The sequence below is a fragment of the Carica papaya genome, chromosome 3 (genome assembly GCF_054855325.1).
Source record: "Carica papaya isolate Zhongbai chromosome 3, ASM5485532v1, whole genome shotgun sequence".
NCBI lineage: Eukaryota > Viridiplantae > Streptophyta > Magnoliopsida > Brassicales > Caricaceae > Carica > Carica papaya.
Genome location: NC_142311.1, coordinates 15,498,554 through 15,524,639, shown reverse-complemented (window position 1 = coordinate 15,524,639; position 26,086 = coordinate 15,498,554). Strand labels below are relative to the sequence as shown.

Here is a 26,086-nt window from a genome sequence, read left to right as displayed (position 1 = left end):
CGGTCATTTGATTTCACACACCAGCACCGATTTTACCGTATGTCCTCCTTCTTCGATAGTCACATGGCCTGCTACTCACGTGGATTTAGAAAACCCACACGCAAATCGACTAACAATCTCTTTCTCTCTTCCATGTGAATCTAGTCGCATCAGAGGACGGATCTACCTCTATTTTATCGTCGCGACATTCCTCATATCGTTCAGCTTCACATGCGACCAATTTCTTCTCTCTCTCTATTCCTTCTTTTTTTATTTAATAGGCGGGAGAACATAAAACCCTACACGCTTCTTCTTTGGCATGCAGGTTGAGGCTTCTTCTTCTTCATCCTCTTCGGCTTCTAGAGGCGTGCATGCATCTGGGTGCCTCTTTTTTTTTTCCCTTATGATGCCCAATTTTGGCCTGGGTACTATCTTCTGACTTGGGCCTAGGTGTTACAAGTAAATGCAAATTCAAGTAGTATGATTTGGAAGGTTGGAATAGAAAGAAGGAGAAATTAACCTAAAATTTTATCATCTAGTTTTATTGTTTTCTAAGAAAGATTTTAAAATTTGTATCTCTGAGTGAGTATATGAATTGTGTGTTCACATGTCTAGGGTGCAGATTACTTCTTATATTTACTGAGCATGTTGAATCTCATCCAAATTCATTGTGGCAATTTTTTACACTAAGAGAATTCGGAGACAAAACCGGATCAGTAAGGGACAATAAGTAGTGCTCCAGTCAGAATTAAGTATCCTGTACTTAATGAGTATTGTCATATTTTATTTTGACTCTATCTTTAATTATTGTAAATAGTATTACAATATGTCACGAAGATAGAAGATTTTGATCCTTACTGTAATATGTGTTGTTTAGTGACTAATTTTTTAAGTTAATTAGTAGTTTGACACCGGTAACCTAGTAGTGGGGGACACGTTGTCACAAAGTAGTTATTAATGAATTGATTTAACAATTCCTATATACTCAATCCTATATTTTTTTATATAGTCTTATAACTTAAGTTATCACAGATATTGTAGTAATTTTATTAATATGTGGATAGGCCTAATAGTAATCTAGGGAAAATTTTGTTACTTATTAATTAATTAATTTAATAAAAATATATAATTAACTTAATATTTATTCACATATTCTTATAATTACATAAAATTAGTAAAGATATTAGGATATTTTTTATACTAAGTAGAAGTATATAATAAGTTTAGAGGAAAATTCTTAAATATTGATTAATTAATTCAGTAATTTTATCATAATCATTAAATAATTAATTTATTAATTCATATATTTAATACAATATTGATTTATGTAGTTCTATGATTTAAATAAATCCTGAAAGACATTGTGGTAACATTTTAACATCAAAGCTAAATTTAACATTCAAAAAATAAATTGACGAACAGTACAATATATCATTAGGAAATTAAAGATAAATGCAGAAAAAGACGCCACAACCATAATTTTAAGTGCGAAGTGAAGGAAACTATGAAGGAATTCTGGAAAATCAAGTGATTTAATTAGCTGATGTGAAAGCTTTTCAACAGTAATGACACAGTAGAAGCATCAGTGTGTAATTTGGACAGAACATCATAAGCCACATTTGTAGTAAAATTAATCTAATTACACCAAGAGAAGCCAACTCAGACACAAACAGGCTTTGCTAAAAGAAAAATCAATGGTTATAACCTACTGAAAGATTAGTTCATGTAATAAGCATAAGCTCAAATCAATGCTCTTCATAGTGATAGGCATAATGAGATTGAGAGGAATGGCTATAGACGTAACTCGAGGGATCAATATGATGAGGGTGCACAGAAGGATGATGGACATAGCGAGGAGGCGAGGAAGGTTGATAGACATGATCATCACGACTTGAGCTTTGATGGTAAGTGTGATGGGGTGGGGAGGGGGAACTTAGTTCACTGGCAGCAGGACTGCTGCAATGAGTCTGGAGTTTATCTACCCTAACCTCCACCATTTCCTCTTCTTCCTCGAATGTTTGGAAAATAGGGTGCAAGTAAGCATCTGCCAAATAAGCCTTCAAGTTCAGGTCAGGTTCAGTAGAACGCTCCAACATGTCCTTTGCCATTGCTTCCTGAGAATGTAACAGGAGGAAATATAACCTCATCAGGACATGAACAAAGGAAGCAACCCCTTATATGTCAATGTCATATGAAATCCAAATAAAAATAAGTTTGCTTGACACCTGTTTTCCCCCAAGAAGTTGGCCCAAAATGTTACATAAAAGAATAAAACTGAATGAGAAAAGCTTCAAGAAAAAACTTTCAACTAAAGATGCATTTGAAACCGAATCAACAACAACTTGAACAAAACATTCTTCAGATAGAATCTATGAGGTTAAACATAATGGGAAAAAGCCATATAGTGCCTAAATTTAAGGAATTGGATATGAAAGAAAAGACACTATCTGCAATTTGGCTTGACTTGCTCAATAAACCTAACTGATCAGATTGGAATTCATATCTGAAAAAGAAAAAGAAAAAGGTGCTTCCCCTACATGTACTTCAGACAGAAATCAAAAGGAAACTGTTTTCAGGCTTTTGGAAGACTCAGATATAAACATACCGTCAAACCCAATACCTAAATATACCCTTAAAACTCCTTTTAAGTAGTAACAAAATGCTGTCTGCAACATCATTCTTAATAAATTCACTCTTTTGAAGAAATTCTAAAAATAAAATTTTTATGTCTTCCAGATATCTTTCTGATAAAAAGTTAGCTAATTTGAAAAGCTAGTGCTTACCTCAAGTGGATACTTTCTAAATGCAGGCTCAAAGCGGTCTTTGCAATACTTATGGAACCATAATGTTAAAATGGGTAAGATAACAAGCAAAGGTGTGGACTTGGCAGCTCTTTTTGTACTGAGAAGACCCAGCAACAAAAGCTGAGATATCAGTAAGCCTGCAATTATGCGGCTGTGAACGTGTGGCCAGAAGGCAGCACCACTCTCATACTGTTGATTGTAGACATTAATAATCTGCATAATCAAGAAATAAAATTGAAATTTATTGTCAAAGAACTGCATACAAGATACATCACAATGTATTATGCATTATAAGCATATCTGATCCCTAAAAGAATTTTTGAAACAACAATCAGCCTTTTGTAATTATGCCAATTTGCAGATCTGTTTCAATTTTCCAGCCATAACAAATTTGTCCCACATGCATATTCTGTATCTCAAGCAAAAATGACAAAAGGCTTTTACATAAATGTGAAACTATAAGCAAAGACCTGTATACGAAATTTTCAGAACCTTATAAATTAGTCTATACTTTAGGCTGCATTCAGTACATTGAATAGAACAAAGGAGGGGTAAGGCTCCTCACTATTCCCTACTCAATTCTTATTTTAATGAATAGACACACTATCGTCTCTAAGGTTGATTGTGTTATATCCGCCCTACCAAGAGGAGAATAAGCACCACCCATATGTGTAGTATCTTGGTAGCAATTATATAATACTATCAAAAGGACATATGATGCCTTAAACTCTCTCGTTGCTTTCTTTCCAAATCACCCAAACACTGAAATGAAGGGTGTAAGTTTCCTCCTAGTTTTCTAGCTTTATGCCACCCAGGTTATCAAACCATTAGCCGCCCAAGACATATTAAAGAGGGAGAGAGTCGAATCATAACCATCTAGCTTCAGCACACCAAAGGAGGAGATAGATTATGGCAAAAGGACCTGACAGAAAATGAACCATTTTTTTTTCATGAAAGACCACTCTGGACTTTCACAAACCTTAGTATCGAAATGGCAGAAAGCTAAGAATGTTGAAATGGAAGTCATTTTGTACCTCCCAATCATTAAGATTTTAAGTCAGTTGGATGTTCTAAGAGTAAGAATTAGCACTCATACAAAACATAATTGGAACACTATAGATATGAGATGCAGAGTATTATAAGCTCTCCTTTGAATTCTCGCGATCCCAAACAATAAAGATAAACATGATATCAAATCCAATTTAAACAGAACTAGTACCTCCACTGTGGCAATAATTTAGGGGTGACTTGATACCATTTGGAAGTCTCCTGACTAAGAACCACAACTAGCAATTTTCATACTCAAACTACTAGTCTCAAGTCAATTTATTGGTAAAATATGATTTCAACTCTTATATGAAATTCAATAATAATACATCCTTCCCAGATGCGATTGAGTTACTACAATGATATTACTAACCAAAACTTCCGCCTCTCTGGTGGGAGCAAAAATTTTCATGAAATGGTTTTTTAAGTGGCCTCTTGCCAGATCAACAATCTGCTCAGAAACTCAAATGTGAAAGCTCAACCATTTTTGAGACTTAGAAAAAGTCATGTCTATGAAAGAACTCCGGTATTTACTAATCTATTTCTATATTGAAAGCAAGATTTTAAGAAAATTTTTTAATAGCCAAAATTAAGGATCTCAAGTTTCTATAATAAAATTAGTACCCAATGTTCGAATTATGATCATATGAATAGTCTAACAAAATAATTATGGTAGAGTATCTTATTTATAAATAATAAAATATAATCAAAATAGTAATATGATTATTGTAGAAAATATAATAATTAGAAAAATAAATTAGGATTAAAAATAGTTATTTACAACTGTTATGTGCTGTAAATGGTTCTACTATTTACAGATGTTATGTACTATAAATGAAGGGAATCACCAACAAATTTGTTACAACAAATTTGTCCTTAGAAATAAAATTTTGTTAGGTTTCTCTCCAGAATTTGTTAGGTTGTTAGGGTAGTAGACTTGTATATATATGTGTGGAAATCATTCATCAAAAAAGAATATTTTCTCTCAATTTTCTTCATGGTATCAGAGCAATACCTGATCCAAAAAGAAATTGATATCAAAACCTGCTGAGCTGTAATCAAAAATAGCCTCGGGTGAGCTTCCATCCTCTCCACCAGAAGTTTCCTCTGATTCTTATCATCACACAGCAACAACCAGAGCTGTGAGTGAATTACCATCATCCTGTATCACAGGACATAAACTCGATGGCAGCAACTTCCTTCAATGGCCGTCGTCTGTCCGTCTCTTCATCCGCGGAAGGGGGCGTTATGGGCACCTCACTGGAAAGCTCATGCCTCCTCCAGCGTCCGATGTAAATGCACAAACCTGGGAGATCAAAGACAGTATGGTCATGTCCTGGCTCATTACTTCAATGACTCCTGAAATCGGAGAGAATTTCCTTCTCTACGAAACTGCTCATGAAATCTGGAATGCAGCACAAGAACTCTACTCCAGCAAGCAAAATATCTCTGCAATATTCGAAATCGAGTCAACTCTTCATGACTTTCGACAAGGAAAACTCAGTGTCACCCAGTATTACAGTATCCTTAGTCGAAATTGGCAGCAGATGGACGCCTTCGAATAGCGTCACTGGAACTGCCCCGAGGACACGAAAGCGAATCTTCAAATTCCTGCTAGGGCTAAACAAAAATATCGACGCGATTCGGGGACGTGTTCTAAGCACCAAACTCTTGCCGAGTCTTCGAGAAGTTTTTTTTAAGGTTCGACGCGAGGAGAGTCGTCGGAAGATCATGATGGGAGAGAATGACCAACCTCACCAGACTGAAAATTCTTCAGCTCTCACAACCCAAGTGATTGACACTCGAACGAAGAAGACAAGGCCCTGGTGCGACCACTGTCGGAAGCTAGGGCACACTCGGGAACGTTGCTGGAAGCTTCACAGTAAGCCAAGTGACTGGAAACCACCTTCGGGTGAGTGGAAAATGTCGAAAGCAGAGACCTCCAGCAAGCTTTGAGGAAATCACGTAACGACTGAGGAAGTAATTTTTGATGAGATGGGAAAAGACCCATTTACCTCTGAACAATTGGAAGCCCTCCAACAAATCTTATCCAAGAAATCTCACCCGGTCAGTGCCTCTGTGGCACACAAAGGTAATATTCATGGTTTATCTGCTCTTTTAGAAAAAGGACAGGTGTGAGTAGTAGACTCTGGAGTATCTGATAATATGAGTGGCGATTTCTCAATGTTCCAAATTACAGAAGATGTGAAGAAAATATTTCAATCAGAATTGTAGATGGTTCTCTCTCAAAAGTGGCAGGAATGGGCTCTGTAAATTTGTCTCTAAATTTGACTCTCTGTTCAGTTCTCCATGTTCCGAATTTGGATTGTAATTTGTTGTCTGTCAGCAAACTATGTGAAGATTTGAAATGTGCTACGAAATTTGTTTCTAATATGTGTAATTTCCAAGATTTGGACTCGATGAGGACGATTGGCAGTGCTAAGATGAGCTCGGGATTATATTTGCTTCAAGTCAACACCTCTAAAAGACAAGCTCACAATGCAGTATGTGAAAACTCTGTTCCTATTTCCAAAAATAATGATCATGATATTATGTTGTGGCACTATAAATTAGGACATCCAAACTTCATGTACTTAAAAAGGATGTTTCCACTACTATTTAAAGGAAAAGATCCAGTTTCATTACAGTGTGAAGTTTGCCAATTTTCTAAGCATACTTGAAGTTCATTCCATAGTCTACCATATAAACCATCTAAACCATTTGCATTAATTCACAGTGATATTTTGGGTCCTTTCAGGGTTTCCAACGTTTCCGAAATTAGGTGATTTGTATCTTTTATTGATGACTATACAAGAATTACTTAGGTATTTCTCATGAAGGAAAAATTTGAAGTGGGATTCCTATTTAAAAAATTTCATACAATGATTCGAACCCAATTTCATGCTACCATCTAAGTATTGAAATCCTACAATACTTGTGAATATTTTGAAAATACTCTTTAAAAATAATTTACTGAACATGGCATTATTCATCAAACCTCCTGCGTTCATACTCCACAGCAAAACGGCATAGCCGAAAGAAAAAACAAACATATTCTTGAGATTGTTAGATCTCTCATGTTCACCACACATGTACCAAAATATCTTTGGGGAGAGGCTGTCCTTATAGCTACCTATTTGATTAATCGGATGTCCTCCCGTATTCTACAGTTTCAATCATCATACACTATCCTCTTAAAAATCTTTTCTGATTCTCACATCTTAAACACTTTGCCACTTAAAGTGTTTGGGTGTTTAGCATATGTTCACATTCATAAACATCTTCGTGGAAAATTAGATCCAAAAGCATGATTTGACAGATTCACAAGAGCTGTAAAACATAAAAGATATTAACAATGTCAATCCGACCATACATTGTTCGTCAAACATTGCATATCAGGTAAAAAGACTATTTTGATTGTATATGTTGATGATATCATTCTTACAGGAGATCACCTTGAGGAGATTCAGAAACTTAAAGAATTTATATCCAAAGAATTTGAAATAAAAGATCTTACAGCACTAAAGTACTTCCTCGGTATGGAAGTAAATAAATAAAAAAAAAAGATTTCAGTTTCTCAACGAAAGTACATTCTGGATCTTCTAAAGGAGACTGGGATGCTAGGAAGCAAACTTGCTGACACCCCTATGGACTCAGTCATCAAACTTGGATCCAGAATCAGTAATAAAATGGTTGACAAAAGGAGATACCAGATACTTATTAGGAAACTTATTTACTTGGCTCACACAAGACCAGACATCAGTTTTGCAGTAAGTACAGTAAGTCAGTTCATGCATCAGCCAACAGAAGATCACATGAGTGCTGTGTATCGGATTCTGAGGTATCTCAAGAAAACTTCGGGATAAGGTTTATTCTTTCAAAAAATAGACAGAAGGGGTGTTGAAATTTACACGGATGCGGATTGGGCAGGTTCTACAAACGACAGGAGATCTACATCAGGATATTGTACCTATGTTTGGAGTAACCTGGTTACCTGGAGAAGTAAGAAATAGTCTGTTGTGTTTCGCAGCAGTGCAGAATCTAAATTTAGAGCACTCGCTCATGGTATTTATGAAGGTGTATGGTTAAAGAGAATAATTGAAGAATTAAAAGTTCTCAACAATATATCTATGAAAGTATGGTGCGACAACCAATCAACAATTAGTATGGCCAAAAATCCAGTACATCACGATAAAACTAAACATGTGGAGATTGATCGTCATTTCATTAGAGAAAAATTGGAAGATGGGACTATAACTCTGATGCATATTTCAACCAATCAACATATCGCAGATATTCTAACTAAAACTCTTCCTAAGAGAACCTTTGATAACATAATATCCAATCTAGATTTACTCAACATATACGTAAACTAGATTGAGGGAGAGTGTAGAAAATATAATAATTAGAAGAATAAGTTAGGATTAAAACTGGTTATTTACAACTGTTATGTGTTGTAAATGGAGGAACCATTTACAGTTGTTATGTGCTGTAAATGGAGAGAATCACCAACAAATTTGTTACAATAAATTTGTCCTTAAAAACAGAATTTTGTTAGGTTTCTCTCCAGAATTTGTTAGGTTGTTAGGGTAGTAGACTTGTATCTATATGTGTGGAAATCATTCATCAAAGAAGAAGAATATTTTCTCTCAATTTTCTTCAATTATTTAGGAATTCTACTCAATAGAAAAGTTTCTAACTACTTAAAGTTATAATAGAGCTAGAAGTCTACTAAAAGAAGGAAATTAAACTTTCCTATTCTTTTCAACATAAACCCTGAAACATTTATTTTCCTCTTACTAGTTCTGTATCACTTTATCTAAACCTAGTTATCATTAGCCCCTTCCTTCCAAACCATAATTGGCAATAATCACCTCTCTCCACAAGGCACTTATGTACTTGACCATCCAAACCCACTTAATCAATAGACTTTGTTCTTAAAATAAGAAATCTTATAGCAAGACCCACTGAAGCAAACCGGCCCTCCAACCTCATCGTGGCCACAAGGTGATAACCCTTCTGGTCCTCATAATTCCCCCACAAGAAATGACATTCCAAGCTTTCTAATCTCTTAGCAACACTGTGGAGAATGCGACGTAGAGAGAGGTAATAATGGGCAAGTTGAAGACTGTACTTTTAATGAGGGCGAGTCCACCAACTTTTACTAGATAGCTTTCTTCCAATAAGACAATCTTCCTTCAATCTTATCGAAAATTGGCTTCAAAGTACTTAGGTTCTTGAATTTAGCACCAGGAGACAGACTAAGATATTTGAGAGGGAGTGAAGCTGCAAAAACCCCTAATGTGCATTCTTCTACCCCAAAACTATCTTCAAAGGTACCAAGTCGATTCAGAGGCTGGATGTTGAATAAACTAAAATGCACCTTAAATTCATCAAGAATTTTCCTAGACCTGCAAATAATAAAGTTTGACTAGCATACAATAAATGGGTCATCTCCTTTCTTGAGTCACCACTACCAACACCAAAACCTTTGATGAGGTTAGAGGCTCTGGCTAGGTACAAGCATCAAGGTAAAAGCTTCCATGACCAAGATAAAGAGGAAAAAAGAAAGAAGATTCCTTTCTTCGAGGCCTCTTGAGTAGCAAACAAAAACATGAAAGGCCACCTTAAAAATACAACAAAAAGGGTGGCCAATACACATCTTTCTACCCACTTGCATCATTTAGCACGAAAGCACATTTTTTCTCAATATTGACAGTAGATCGAATGCATCTTTTCCCAAATCTAAAATACAATCAATAACCTCGTTTGCGGTCAGAGATTAAAAAAAAAATCTGACAGCCCTCCGCAAGAACTTTTTGTACTTCCCCACTATTAATCACCTTGTTCAATTTCCCATCAAGAGATTTAGCAATGAGTTTCAAGATACTAACTATGAAGCTAATTGGCCTGAAGTCCTTCATATCTACTGTTTCCTTCAGGAATTACCATTAGGAAAGTGGATCAAGTAAGCCAAAATCACTTCTGTATCCTTCGAAGCATGTACCCATGAAATCCCTACATATGATATCAAAAAAATTCCATAGAATAACCATAGAAAATTCATCAAGTCCAGGAGCCTTATCTTGGTTACTGCTACAATATTATAAAATATATTACAGAATATTCTCATGTAATTAGTTGATTTCCTATATATATTGACATTAATAGAATGATTTATGTTACCCTATATAGATCCCTCTTCAATTTCTATATATACTTAACCCATTGGAATGAAATATAATAAGAAATATTCAATATTTTTCTAATTTTATTATGGTACCAGGTTTAGAGTTAGGGTTTTAGAGGTCAGATTAGATGAAACCAAAAGAGAAGTTGAACAACTCATTCCCAGCACCAGAGGCAGTAGATAGAAGTGGAAGTAAAAGAAGCAGAAGAAGTGGAAGAAGCAAAGGAAGCTAGATCCTCCGTTTCCATGCGTGTCTGGAAAGAGAAGACGTGCGCGTCTGATTTCGTGCGAAGGCAGAGGCCGAAAAAGGCTCTGTTCTGCTGGTTCTAAGCATGAAATAGAAGGCCGGAGAGAGGAAGCCGAGGCAGAGGCAGATCATGCTATAGCAAGGTTCGTGGGGTGTTTTTTGGCGCAATTTTGCGAGATTCATTTCAGATTTCGATGCGCCACGGTTCTGTGGCAATTTCCAGTCAAAGGGACATCGCTTGGTGGTTTCCAGCGACAGCGCGTGCATCTCCCGTAGTGGGGCGTGTGTTTTCCTACGGTGGTGCTTGGTCCTCGATGGTGGCAGTGAGGTTCTGGTGGTTTTTCAATGGGTCTAAGTACTCTGTCTATATCTGAATTTCTGATTTATTTGCTGTATTTCTGTTTTTCCGTCTATTTTTGGTTATTGTTTGTCTGGATATTTTTTTGTGACATCTTAATTCTTAAATTAACATGGGTGGTAATATTACTTGCTACTATTGCCGTAAATAAGAGCATATAAAACAGTACTGTAAGAAATTGATGGATCAAAATTAGAGAACACATACCGCTAATATTGTTCCTGCTACTATTAGCTCATATTCTGAAAGAACTGTTATGATTTCAGCTGACGAGAATGTTTAATTCTCTCAGTATCAAGAATCTTTGAATAAATTTTCTGCTCTTACTGAATCAAAGAAAAAATATATTATCTCCTTTTCGAACAGATTGGTGATTGATTCGAGTACTACAGATCACATGATAGGTAATTATAATATCTTTTCTAGTTTTTGACCATACAAATCACATTTTCCTGTAACTATTGCTAGTGAGTAAACCTATAATATTTCTGAGTTCCGAGATCACAAAACAAACTTCATCTATTACCTTGTTATTTGTATTAAGTCTACCTAAACTTACTTTTAATCTGATTTTTGTTAATAAGTTTACTAAAGATCTGAATTGTTGTATTACATTCCTTCTTAATCACTGTGTTTTTCAAGATCTTATGATGAAACAGACTATTGGTAAATGATATGTATCAAATAATCTCTACATTCTTGATATCTAGGTATCTCGATCAGTTGTCTGCTCTAATGTTGTTTCTTCATTTGAAACACATTATCAATTAGGACATTCTTCTCTGTCTGTATCGAAAAAGTTATGTTCTCAATTTCATGATATACCTTCATTGGATTGTGAGTCATGTCGGTTTACAAAACATCACCATAATCCATCAAGTCTAAGAGTTAATAGACGAGCTAAGTTTATTTTTGAGTTAGTTCATTCTGATGTTTGGGGCTCATATCCTGTTCCATGCAAAACAAAGTTTAAGTATTTCGTTACCATTATAAATGATTTTTTTCGAATGAATTAGATATATGTTATGAACAATAATTTTGAAGTATTTTCTCACTTTTGTACTTTGTGCTGAAATCAAGACCCAATTCAATATTTTCGTGCATCTATTGAGAAATGATAATGCTAATGAATATAGGTTAGACTCATTTCAGAACTATATGACTCAACATGGGATTCTTCATCAGTACTCGTGTGTTAATACACCTTCTCAAAATGGAATCGATAAGAGAAAGAACGGACATTTACTTGAGATAGCTCAAGCCATCTTGTTCCAAATGCAAATGCCTAAACAATTCTGAACTGATGTTGTTTCCACGATTTGTTTCTTGATTAATTGCCTGTCATCTACAGTACTCAATAGAGATGTTCCTTACAGTTTTCTTTTTTCAAACAAATCTTTATTTCCAATGCAATTTATGATATTTGGTAGCACCTGTTATGTTCGAAATGTGCAAGTTAATGTGATAAAATTGGACCCAAAGGTCTTGAAGTGTATCTTTTTTGGATATTATCACCTTCATAAAAGATACCAGTACTACTCTTTAGAACTCAATAAATTTTTGATATCAACTGATGTGGCTTTTTTAGAAAATACATCGTTCTTCTCTTTATTGTCTAATTCTACAAGTCAAGAACTGGACAATGAGTGGCTCATCTATAGGTTCACACCAAGTGCCTCCATTGAGCAAACAGATAATAGTATTTTCCCATATGATGTGCCTCCAGCTCTACTTGAGGAAACGGATGATAGTGTTAGTGTGCTTCCGACCCAAGTACTGCCACCAACTATTCATGTTTATTCTAAAAGACAACAAACTAATAATACACGTTCTATACCAGCTCCCTTGTCATCTGATTCTACCTCACAGGATCTTGATCTTCCTATTGGTATTCGCAAAGGTAAACACCAGTGCATCATCCAACTAATCTCATTGTTAATTTTATTTCATATGATCATTTGTCTTCCTCGTCTAACTCTTTATTTATTTTTATAAATTCAATTTGCACACCCAAGACAGTTAAGAAAATTTTGAATCATTCTAATTGGCATAATGTAATGCTTAAGAAGATAAATGCTCTCAATGAAAATCATACTTAAGATTTGGTGGATTTATCCAAACGAAAAATGGTCATAGGGTGCAAATGAGTATTTTCAGTCAAAGTAAACAAAGATGCAACTATGGCAAGACTTAAAACCAAAATTGTAGTAAAAAGTTATGCTCAGACCTACGAGGTCGGTTATTCTGATGCCTTCTCTCCGGTGACCAAACTTACGTCTGTTCGTTTATTCATCTCTATTGTGGCATCTTGAAATTGACTCTTACACTAGTTGAATATCAATAATGCTTTCCTTCATGGCGATCTCCTAAAAAAAGTGTATATGGAGCAATCACCTGGGTTTGTTACTTAGGGAAGTACGGAAAACTTTGTTATTTGAAAAAAAATTTGTATGATTTGAAACAAAATCTCCGTACGTGGTTTGACAAATTTAATAAAGTAATTTTGAGATTTAGGTTGAAGAAGAACAAGTGTGATCACTCAATTTTTTATAAACGATCAGCAACTGGTCTTATATTTCTTATTGTCTATATTGATAATATTGTCATTACAAGAGATGACTTTATAAGAACATTCTCTCTCAAGTCATAATTACATACCAAGTTTCACACTAAAGATTTGAATTAGTTAAAATAATTCTTGAAAATAGAAGTAACAAGAAGCAAAAAAAAGATTTTCTTATCTCAGATGAAGTATGTACTTGATCTACTTGTAAAAACCGAAAAACTGTGAGTTAAACTATACAACACAGCAATGGTACAAATTGTACATATCACTAAAGATGATGGTGACCCCCTTAATGATCTAGAAAGGTACAAACGATTAGTTAGAAAATTGAATTATCTCACAATAACTCATTCAAAAATTACATATCCTGTCAGTGATGTTAGTCAGTTTATGCATGCACCTACAATCAAACATTTGGAAGTTTTGAAATAGATTTTGTACTACTTAAAACGTGTTACAGGACTTGGCATATTGTTTAGCAATCATAAACACACTCACATTAAATGTTTTGCAGATACTGATCGGGCTGAATTTAAAATTAATAGAAAGTCCACTACAGGCTATTGTGTTATTGTTGGTGGGAACCTAATATCATAGAGAAGTAAAAAGCAGACTGTTGTGTACCGATCTAGTGTAGAGTCCGAATGCAAAGCAATCCAACTCACATGTAAAATCTTATAGATACAACATCTCTTAGCTGAAGTGGGTTTGAATCTCATATTACTTGCAAAACTCTAGTATAATAATCAAGTTGCCTTCATATTGCTTTAAATCCAGTGTACCATGAAAAAATCAAGTATATCAAGGTTGATTGTCTCTTCATACATAAGAATATTCAGGAAAACTTGATCTCTACCAATTATGTGAAGACAGAAACAAATAGGTGACATATTCACAAAGGTTTTAAATGGAACCCGAACTGAATATCTTCATAACAAGCTGGGCATAATTAATATTTATACTTTAGCTTTAGAGAGAGTGTTACAATATTACAGAATATTCTCATATAATCATTAATTGATTTTCTATATATATTAACATTAATAAGATTATTTATGATATCATATATAGATCCCTCTTTAGTGTATTCAATATTTTCGTAACTCATTACACTTACAAACCAAAAAGGTCACATGGATATCAGCTTCACCAAATGCACTCCAAACATTATCCCTTGTTGTCTAATATTGTCAAACTTAAGATCAGATCACAAAAAGTTGCTATCAAAACCTTTCATTGATTCTCTTTCAATTTACAATACAAATTCAAGCATTTCGACAATGATTTTTGTCATAAAGTTGTTCCTATGGTGATAACTCTTACTATGAAAGAATTGAATACTCTAGCCCCCTTCTTTAATCTATTACAACGTCAATTCTAGCCTCCAATCGATCTCATATATAAGCTTCCCATGAGCCACTAGCTCCTTAATTTCCCAGGATAGTTTCTTCCTGAATCAAACTCCTTATTATCATGGTTAGGATTCAAAGACTTCAACTTCACATGGGCTAGGTTTTTGCTGAAAATTCTAGAACTAGGAAAGATCTTTGGGCTAAACTCACTCCACCAAAGCAGGTCATTGAAACCCTCCACCTTAAACCATTTGTCTTCAAAGGGGAAGGGGCTAGGACTCCATTTTACACCACGAGATGAAGACAAATCGGATGGTTATCCACGGTGATGCGAGGATGGATATTTTAGACTAGATTCAGAGAAGACTTCGAAGCTAAAGATCACAAGAAATCTATTAATTTTAGAGAAACACTGCATTCTCTTTAAGAGTGGATCAAGTTCATTTCCACCCAAAAAGAGAGATTCATGAGGCCCAACCCATTCATGACTTGAACTCTTTTTATAAAGTGGTGAAAGTGTTCCTTGAAAATCTTTCATAGTCAAAAGAAAATTATGTTGAACTCACCCCTATGACCCCAAGGAGATCCTAGTTTCGCACAAAAAGTTCAGATCCATTCCACACTGCTACCTCATAAAACCTTCCTCTTCTCATAGAACTAGTGAAGACCTGCGAAGAAGAGGAATCCTTGCAACTGAATTCACAATATAGACAACTAGTAATAAATCTAGTTTCCAAGAATTCCACTAAAATAAATGGCAATCGAGGTACCAACCATATGGAGATCGCACTATGTCATGTCTCTTTTCTCCCATAGACTTCTCGCAATATCAATTCCCACATTATCAATTCTTGTCTCTTGAATGCAAATTAGCTCTCACTCTAGTTCTTTTTAAAAACTTTTTGATGCGGAACCCCAAGACCCGTTACTTGAACCTTAAAACTCTTCAATCGGTTTAAAACAGAATTTAAATCACAAGTAAAAAATGAATCAAATTTATTCAATCACCCAAATGGTAGAAGTTAAATAAAACCTAAGAAAGATAAATGATATCCCTTGAACCCAATCCAAACAAGCACTAAGAACAATTGAAATTGAAAATCAAAATTGAAATACAATTGATAATAATTGTATTCCAAATCAACACCTCGTGCATAAAGTGAAGAGAAAACCAAAACGTTCTCAACTCAATTCTGAAATATTTGATTACAACTCTTGATATCCACAAAAAAGAATTCCTTTAGTATTTATAGCCAAAGAAATCAATGATAAATTACAACACAATAACTACAATTGTAACTCCCACAATAATTAGGTTAATTATGTGATAATTACAATTGTAACTCCAACAATAACTAGACTAATTATAGGCATGTAATTGTTATGTAACTCGTTATAACTCCAATCTTCTTAACCAAAATCATTAATTGTTTGTGACACCATATAATTATAGACTCATTCTTGAAACTCTATTTGTGTTTACATCATTTGAAATTTACTGCAAGTCACCTTTTGATACTCTTTGAGTATCTTGAGTGTTTTTAGCCTTATTTGCATCACTTTTGTTCACTACTTTCTTATTTTGGTTGTTCTCCATCATATTCCAAGATGATATGTAACCCATTATTGGACACAGACTAACCAGTGGTGTAATACTCTCCTCACAGCCAGTATATTTAAACATATAATTATATAATTTAGTTAATGCAAATAATAATAAATTTCGAAAAATATAGTTTAAGTGATTTGTCTTAATGCACATATATATCTAATTTAATTTTAAATAAACGAATATGAGCTTTTAGTTCAAGCAATTTAGTCTCAAGTTTGCCTTGTTTAGTTAAATGAGTCCTTTTCGAGTTAGATTTCAACATAAGTTGAATCTTGACCAGGCTTGACATGTTTGATACAAGAATTTGAATAAATATAAAAGAATACTAAAGGTAATTGTTGATTACCATATTTTATTATTTAATTATTTTATTTTATCATTTAATGAGTTAAAATGCCTACTAAAATATTAATCTCATTGTTGATGTAGTTTAAATTCTGATAATTTCTGTGAATCAAACCCATGTTTGAATTGCAATTGAGATACTGATGCAAGTTTTTTTCTTCTTAATCATGAAGGTATTTTTTTAATTATCTTAGGGATTAATTTTATGTATATTTTGGAGACCTAAAAAATCCTAAAAACCTCCATATATATAATGATGTTTTCTCTTTTGGTCATAGTGGAATATTTTTCTTACTGGTATTTTCCATGTATGTAAACACACTGTCGAATCACGTAAAATCTTATGTTGTTATTTTTCTCCTTTTATTTTATTTGTGATTGTGCATGTTTTAGGGACTATTTTCTTAATAAGTGGTATCAGAGCTCGGGTTTGAACTGGATTAAAGAAAGAATGTCATTAAAAAAGGGGAAAGCAAAAAAAATTTTGGAAACTAAAGAAAATAATCGCACCAACTGTGTTTTCTTCCCCTTAAGACCAGAGGCGGCTGGCGGTGAAACGGACCAGAACACACAAGTTGAAGGGAAGACGTGCGGCGACCGGTGAAAGAAGAAGAGTGGCATGGGGAGATCTGTTTAGGCACAGCCGCGCGAAGCCTGACAATGAAAAATCGTGGCTGGCCAAAAAAGAAAGAAAAACCGTGCGACCGGCTCATTTTTTCTTCTAATTTGCGCAATCGAAGAGGAAGGAAGAATTTTTCGGCCTTGTCTGTGCATGAAACGAGAAGAGCCGAAGAGAGAAACCATGGCGGAAGCGCACTGGAGAGGAAGAAGAAGTCGCGGTGTTCAGCTTTGCACGAAGGCATTTTTCAACAGTTTTTCAGCACGTTTTCACCATATCTGTGCCGGATCCAATGATTGGCGAGATTCTGTGCGTTTTTTGGTATTTTCCGATAAAGGTGAACGGCAGCTAATAGCAGCGCGTGAAAGCTTCGGCGGTCACGCATGTGACAGTGCAAGGAGGTGCGTGGAGGCACATGCGGTGCTTTAGTGGTTGCGCGTGGTGGTTTTCTATGCAATGGTGACTCTCTGTGAGTAATTTTTTATTTTTCTGACAGTATTATTTCTCTCTATTTTTCTGTTTTTTGTGCATACTTTAGGAATTTGAGATGGCATTCATGAAGTATATAAGGTAGAAAATTTTGATGTTAAAACAAGTTTCAGTATATAGAAAATTAGAATGAGGTCATCACTAGTACTACAGGGTTTGTGGAAAGCAATTGAAGAAAAATTTTCAAATGGTATAAGAGAGCAAGAAAAGGCATATCTGCAAGCTAGAATCTTATGTGCGATTTTCATGAGTGTAACTGATAATGTTCTACGAAAAATTGCTGGAAAAGTTTTCCCTACAAATGCGTGGAAGAAATTAGAAGAATTATATTTTACAAGATCGCTGACGAAACGCCTTTATCTAAAGAAAATAATGTACAAACTTAAAATAAATGAAGGTACGTCCATTTAACAGCATCTTGACGTATTTAATTCTATCATTATGAACTTGAATAATATAGATATCAAGATAGATAACGAGAATCAGGCCCTAGTTATATTGTGTTCATGTTGATTTTTGGAGAAAAAATAAATAATTTTATTTCTCACCTTTTAGGTTGTTACACTTAGGGTATTTATAGAATTCCTAACCTACTAATAAGGAAATTCTTATTTTGCTATAATTCTAATAATATGATATTATTATTCTCATACAATTCTAATTACATAATACTAAATAATTAACTAATTAAATAATAAAATGTGGTATTCAACAGTTCACTATCATTATTATATGATATTTTTGTTGACACTTTGCTGTACGGTAAGGACAGTATTTCATTGGATGATATCAGTAATGTCTTAAAATCAAAAGAGTTGAAAAAGAATTTCTTACAGTATAGAACAGAAAGAGAGAGTTTGGTGAATAGGGAAAGAACGGAAAGAGAGAATAAGTCAAAGGGTAAATCAAAATCTAAAGCTAAGAAGACAAAACTGTTATGAATGCGGAGAGCATGATCACTTTAAGAGAGATTATCCCAAGTTGAGAGAAAAAATTTATATTTTTATTGAATGTTTGAGTAATAACAATTTTTTACATTTAATACTTTTATTTTTTATTATTCATGCATATATATCTTATATGAAAGTAAAGACTAAACGTTTTAATTTGATATTTTTTTTAATTTTTGGACAAAAAATGTTAGAGTTACATATTTTTCAAAAATCAATGCTATTTAGAAATAGAGATTCTGTTAATAAACCTGCAAATTGTTTTCCTTTTGGTTGTTCAGAGATTGAAGATGGAGACATTTTTATCTTTTCATCTATTTTATTTTTTTCAGAAAAAATACTTTAAAAAATCACAGAAAAATGTTCATTGTAGGGCTTGAATTACAACGAACCATTAATGTGATTGTATATCATATTATGCAAAATGATCTTAGAAAAATAGTTACAAAATTATTTTATAGATTATATGTTAATTTCATGAGTTTTCTAACATTGGTATCAAAGTATTTTTGTTAATTATATATTTAATTTTTTTCTAATTTTCGTTTTTATTGAATGTTTGAGTAATAATATTTTTTATATTTAATACTTTTGTGTTCTATTACTCAAATATATGCAATAATGGTCTTAAAAGAAAATAGAAACCAAAAGCTTTAATTTGAAATATTATTTATATTTTTTGGATACAAAATTAGAATTATATATTTTCTAAAATCAATTCTCTTTAGAGATAGAGGTTCTGTCAATAAACTTTCAAATTTTTTTCCTTTCGGTTGTTTAAAGGTTAAAGATGGTAACACTTTTTTTTTAATCTATTTTATTTTTTTTAGAGAAAATACTTTAAAAATATTACAGAAAAATATTTATGGTAGGACTTGAAGTACAATGAATCATTAATAAAATTGTATTTGATATTATGCAAAATAATCTTATAAAAATAGTTAAAGAATTATTTTATGAATTATATATTAATTTCATGAGTTTTCTAATATTGGTCTCACAACATTTTGGTTAATTACATGTTTAATTTTATTCTAATTTATATTTTTGTTGAATGTTTGAGTAATAGATATTTTTTACATCTAATACTTTTATTTTTTGTTATTTAAATATATGCAATATTTATCTTATATGAAGGTAGAGACTAAACGCTTTAATTTGATTTTTTTATAATTTTAGTTGATGACAACAATTCTGATGATAATGATAGTAGTAGTGCTGGAAAAGTCTTATCTATAAGTTCTGATCATGGAAAGAATTCTTGATTTCTTGATACTGGTACTAAATTTCATGTGTCCACATACGCATTGGTTTACTACATATAAACAGATGAATGGTACTACGTATACGGGCAATGATAATCTATTGATTGTATATGGAATTGGTGACATCAAATTAAGAACATTTAATAGAGCATCAAAACAATCAAATGTTGGCATATTTCTCAGATAAAGAAGAACTTGATTTCTCTTTCTACTTTAGATTATCAAGGGTACAGATTTCATGCAGAAAATAATATTTTTAAAGTGTACAAAGCCTCAATGGTATTTATGAAAAATATTTTGGAATCTAAATTGTATATTTTTTAAGAAAATGTAGTTTCAGGGGAAGTTGTTGTAGCATCAGGGCAGTAATCAAAATCAGTTGTGGTATCTGCGTTTGAGTCATATGAGTGATAAGGGGTTATCTGTTTTGAGCAGGCAGAGTTCGTTGAACAGATATAAAGGAGTCATGGGTTTCTGTGAACACTTGTGTTTGGAAATTAGACCAAAGTGAAATTCAACAAAAGAGCAGTGCACAAGACCAAAGATAAGTCGGATTATGTTCATTCTGACTTATGGAGTCTACACAGAGTTCCCTTGAAAAGTGATGTCAGCTATTTCATGATATTGATTGATGATTACTCTAAAAAGGTATGAGTGTATTTTCTGAAATCCAAGAAATAGGCATTTTCAACATTTGTCATATGCAAGACTATGATTGAGAAGCGGACAGAGAGGAAGATCAAGTGCCTTAAGACAGATAATGGGTTGGAATTTTGTAATTATGTGCTTGATGATTTCTACAATATGAAAATATTAGTGAGACTCCGCAATTGTGTTGGGTCACCACAACAGAATAGTACTGCGGAACGCATGGATAGAATGTTTTGTGATAAAGCACGAAGCATGCTATCTCATTCAGACTTGGAACAGGAATTTTGAGCTAAGACTGTTAACACTGCTAGTTTCTTGATTAATAAATCTCCATCTATAGCTATTGAAAGTAAAACTCCTTTTGAGGTATGATCTAGGTCACCTGCTGATTACTCAGTTCAAAGTATTTGGTTATCCTACTTATATTCATGTTAGGGATTGTAAACTTAAGCCAAGGGTAAAGAAATGCATATTTTTGGGATATGCATATCGAGTGAAAAACTATAGGTTATGGTGTAGTGATCCTAAGTCTTCAGGGTTAATTATCAGCAGAAATGTGACATTTAATGAGTCTACTTCACTTGACAGTCAGATAGAGAAGACAATAATAAAATTAGATCACGATGTCAGAGTACAACTAGAGTTAAAAGTTCAGTCCAATGATCCAGAAAACGAAGTGCAAGATCTTATTCAAGAAGGTGATGGTACACCTGATCAACAACAACCATATAGTATTGCAACAGGCAGGAAGAGAAAACAAATTATATGACTACAGAGGTATGAGAATCTGATTGCATATGACTTGTCAGTTGCAGGGACCTAGGAGTTTAGATGCAGATCAGGTGATTGATATTGTGTGTGAAGAACTTGATGGCAGATGTCACTTTGTTCAGGGATCAGATAGCAAGTTTAGGCGCAGCCTACACTTGGTTGGAATATGTGATACTAAATAGCGCCCCCAAGGGAGTATCATGGTAAGACAGAACGATAAAAAGGTCATTTCCTTTGATGTTGAAGAGAATTCACACCAAGGGAAAAATTCGTTGATGTAGTTTAAATTTTGATGATTTTAGTCATGAAAGTATTTTTGTAATTATTTTAGTGATTAATTTTACGTGTATTCTAGGGACATAAAAAACCCTAAAAACCTCTCTATATATAGGTTTGCTAATTTATGGTGTACTCTTTTTTTATCATAATGAAATATTTTTCTTATTGGTCTTACCCATAAATGTAGACATACTGTCGAACTACGTAAAATCTTGTGCTGTTATTTTTCTGCTTTTATTTTGTTTATAATTGTGCATGTTTTAAGGATCGTTTTTTCAACACTCATGAAATTAAAATTATAGTATAATAAAAATTTTCTTATCTATAAATTGAGAATTCTATAAATATTCTAAGTGTAACAATATAAAGGGTAAGAAATAAATTTTATATCTTTTCCTCTAAAATTAACATGATATCATAGTCAAAAAAAACTATTTTAGGATTTTAATTTTAAAATTTCCTTTAAATCTTAAAAGAACACAATAGACTAGATTGGTACCCACTTATCCAAATCTACTCTTAACACTACCCTAAAAAGCTAGATCTGAGATAGAAAGCCAAAGAAAAACCTATCACAAATCTTTTCTTGCATTTCCGACCGCCACCTAAAGGAGAAACAAAGGGATTAGGTGGTGGATCAGACCAAATATGCGCACGAGTAGTGACCAGCCGGCGAGGTAAAGCATGCAAATGGCCTATCTTGGCATATCTGGGTCAATGAATGGCATGTGTGTGTCAGTCGGCGATCAGCTCTTCTTGATTTGCATAAAGGAACGCAGATCGTGATGGGATAAGAAAATCTGATCGACCAGCCAGATCGCAGGCCACGGAACTGTTGTTCGCGAGGTCTATGTAAGTTGAAGACCGAAAAACTGGAGAAACAATGCACGAAAAGCCGAAGAAGACGAACCAACGCGGCGGAAACCAGATCGCGCAAGGCTAGATTTTTGGCAATTTTCGACGTTTTTCAGCGCATTTTCACCATATTTGTGCCGGACCTGAGTGTGCAGCAGTCTTTGTGATATTTTCGAGCCATATCGCGGCTGTGCATGGTGGCCGGTGACGGCACTTGACAGCTCCTGTGGCCGCATGTGTGGTAGTGCATGGAGGCACGTGAGACTCTTTGTGATATTTTCGGGGCATATCGCGGCTGTGCGTGGTGGCCGGTGACGGCACTTGACAGCTCCTGTGGCCGCATGTGTAGCAGTGCATGGAGGCACGTGAGACTCTGGTGGTTGCACATAGTAGTGTTTCCGCCAGCGGCACGTGGCAGTTTCTGGTAGTGGCGTGTGGCGGCACATGAGAGCTCGCGTGGTACTTCTATGGATCCTGAGCCATTATAGAGCTGAACCCAAGCTGTTTTAGAGCAGGCCTGAGCCATTTTGAGCAAGACCAAATTGTTTTGAGGCAAGTCGAGCCGAGCCGTTTTTGAATCGAGCCGAGGCGAGCTGCTGCTGAACAAATTTGGTTTCAGTTGGCAGCATTTTTTTGGCATCGTTTGGCATTAGTAAACTGGAAGATGGCTCTTCATAACCTGGTTTGCAAGTTGGGCATGTGCGATATCCTTATACCAACTTGAGAGAAGTATTGACTACCATATTTTATTACTTAATTATTTTAACTTATTATTTAATTAAAATGATATATTTAAAACTTTACTAAAATATTAATCTTATGTAACAAGAATTATAATAAAATAAGAATTTACTTATCTGTAGATTGAAAATTTTATAAATACTTTAAGTGTAACAACATAAAGAGTGAGAAATAAAGTTTATATTTTTTTTCCAAAATCAGTAGTAATTTTTTTCATCAAATGTATGTGTTATTTATAATTTTACAAGATATGAGCAGGCAGAATCCTAGTTACAAGAGCATCTACATTTTTAATCTAAAAAATATCAAGTTGTAGGATTCTAATAATAAAAAAATAAAATATTAGTTGTAGACATAAATAATAAGACAGATAAGAGTATATTTAGAGGCATAAAATCTGCTAGGACCAGCAATGCAGCAGTAGCCGGACACAATTAGTTTAATTAATGGTTAATTAGTTAATCCTAGATTAGTTACAAATATGGTCATAGGGCTGTAGTAACTCTGGCAGATTTGTTTTTTTTTTTCTCTAATTTTCTGCAGATTCGCTTCACTTTTCTGTTATAGCTTTTGGTTGTGTTTTGTCTTATATGAGTAAGGGATGGTAGAAAAGGGAATGGAAGGCAAAATGGTATAAAAGGATCTAAGGATCCTGACATGATCCTCCATACCATGTCGCCACAGTAAATCTATAGCATATTTTTTTTTTAAATAAAAGTATAAAAAATATTAATATCAATATAGGTATCAAAGGAGTACCACCCGTATATAAAATAATTATATGTCAATCAGATTGTCAATGACAGTTCTAAAATCATCTAAATCATTTAATATCGTGACCCAAAATCATATAACCAAAGTATGAAGTCATCTATCTTTAATGCTAACAAAAATCTATCGCATACTTGTGTTGGTCAAGAAAAATGTTTCAACCCAAAAAGGTTGCTGCTGTGATTAAGAGGGGACCAAAGTATATATATAAATAAATAGAAAAAAACAATGGAGTCTTCTAGTTGAGTGGCAGAGAGAGAAAGCTTCAAACAGAAAAATTGCTGCTATAATTAAAGGTTTGTCGCGGTGCAGGAGAGAGAATCTCAAAATTTGGGACTCTAAAACAAAGAGTACCTACTGATGCAGAACCTTCTAAGCCTAAATACGGCTGATTTTAATACTTTTAAGATATTTGTTTTTGTTTTTCCAATTAGGAAATAAAATTTTTTTAGGAGGTTTGAGTATTTAGTTATTTAAGAAATTTTAGAAACTTTAAATTTGTTTTCCCATTTGTTTTTAGAACCTATATAAAGGGTTCTATAAAAAAGTTATGCAAGCTTGGAATTGGTAATTGTCCAGTGAAGTTGTTTCACATTCTCTATTATTTTTGTCTCTCTTGTTGTTTCTGTCTCCTTCTATTGTCTTCCCTCATATTTTCTTCTTTCTCTCTACTTTTTTGGGTAAGTATGGTTCTACTGTACCTTGTCCTACAGCACCTACTGTGCAGGGGAGAGAATAACTGCTTGAGAGACTTTAAGAATCAGAGAAGCAGCTAAAATGGAGTGTAAGAACCAAGATGCAGGTTGATGGTGGTGCAGGAGAGAAAAAGTTAGGAACTTTGTTGCTGGGAGACAGAAGAAAAAGCTTGTGATGAAGAGCCAGACAGTGATGGTCTGGCAGAAGAAGAGAAAGAAACTTGTGACTGAAAAAAAGGAGGGAGTACAGGAGTTTTTCTTTAAAACAGTAGCTCTAGTTGCAATGAAGGAGAAAAAATAAATTGTCACTAACCAGTACAAAAAAGTATTGAAGGTAATTTTATTCGCCAAACATATGTGCTGCTAGAGTTCTAGTCTACATGAGCATGTAGATTTCTAAGTTAACAAAACATTACGTTGTAAATGAAAAATATAATATCAGTGATAAACATAAATTGTAACATAGATAAGAGTATATTCATTCTTTTTAGACTCAACTGATTGTCACCTTACTGAGAGACTTGCTAAATGATAACCAATTTGATCTTAAGCCTAGAAGATGGATATATGTATTGGTAATACACTGTGGATATAAGCCTATATAACATGAAAACAATGTGAAAAAGTATGCATATAAGTAAACCAACCTGATGACGATAAACCAAGTATGCAAAGGCAAAGAAGACTACTATGAAGGGAAGAAGGATTGGAGTAACCACAGCATACACAATCCCCAAAAGAAAGTAAAGTTGGAGAGTTGGGAGAGTCTCTGGGTAATCCACGCTATGGGGGTCCATAGCCTTCTCTCTGTCTCTTTCTGTTTTCACAAGAAACATGTTCTTGAGATGAAAAATAACTAATGGCTTCAATCGTAGAATCTCACTAGCTATTCCAGCCCACCCATCAACCATGATATATGTAATGAAGAAAGTGGCCTTCATTGGTATAGATACTCCTATTGTCCTAGGAATCCTGCAATTTGATGAGGATAAAAGATTAACATATCAAATGGAAGTTGACACAAACTACAGATATATGCAGTGAAATTCCTGATGATCACAGAGAAATTATTAATTCTCTCAGTAGCTAAGGGTATATCTGATAACAAGAATCATGCATGCCTCTATCCAACCAATCAAGTGTTCTAGGTGTTGTAGCTTGTAGCTGCTTTACCTTTACCAAAACAAATATGGGCTAGGAAGCTCTCTAACAATGTTTTAGATAAACCACTATTTATTATGTTGCTTAATCAACAATAGCTGCTCTGTTAAAATTTAAATGACTGGTCAATAAAAGAAAATTATCATCATCTTCCACAATGCAAACCATCTCAAGAGAAACCAAACTACTTCAAAAGGCAACATGATAGGGATAAGCACATGTACCACCTACTCGAACCCCAAAACCTAAACAAACTCAAAATTGTATCAGATAGCAGAGTTGTCATATGCCTACAGATTTTCCGACATTTTTAATCAGATAAAAGGATAGCAGAACATT

At 34.0% G+C, this 26,086-nt stretch overlaps 1 protein-coding gene across 2 annotated transcripts in view; it reads right to left on the bottom strand.

Moving 5' to 3' along the window:
* Positions 1–1,492: 1,492 nt before the first annotated feature.
* The window catches only part of LOC110808787 (early-responsive to dehydration stress protein (ERD4)), a 38,606-nt gene continuing 14,012 nt past the window's right edge, over positions 1,493–26,086 (bottom strand). For both annotated transcript variants that reach the window (XM_088216133.1, XM_088216132.1), the window contains 3 exons: positions 25,234–25,558; positions 2,763–2,996; positions 1,493–2,093 (listed from right to left, as the gene is read on the bottom strand). In XM_088216133.1, coding sequence (XP_088072259.1) covers positions 1,725–2,093; positions 2,763–2,996; positions 25,234–25,558 — 928 coding nt within the window. In that variant the 3' untranslated portion in view covers positions 1,493–1,724. The remainder of the gene's footprint in view (positions 2,094–2,762; positions 2,997–25,233; positions 25,559–26,086) is intronic.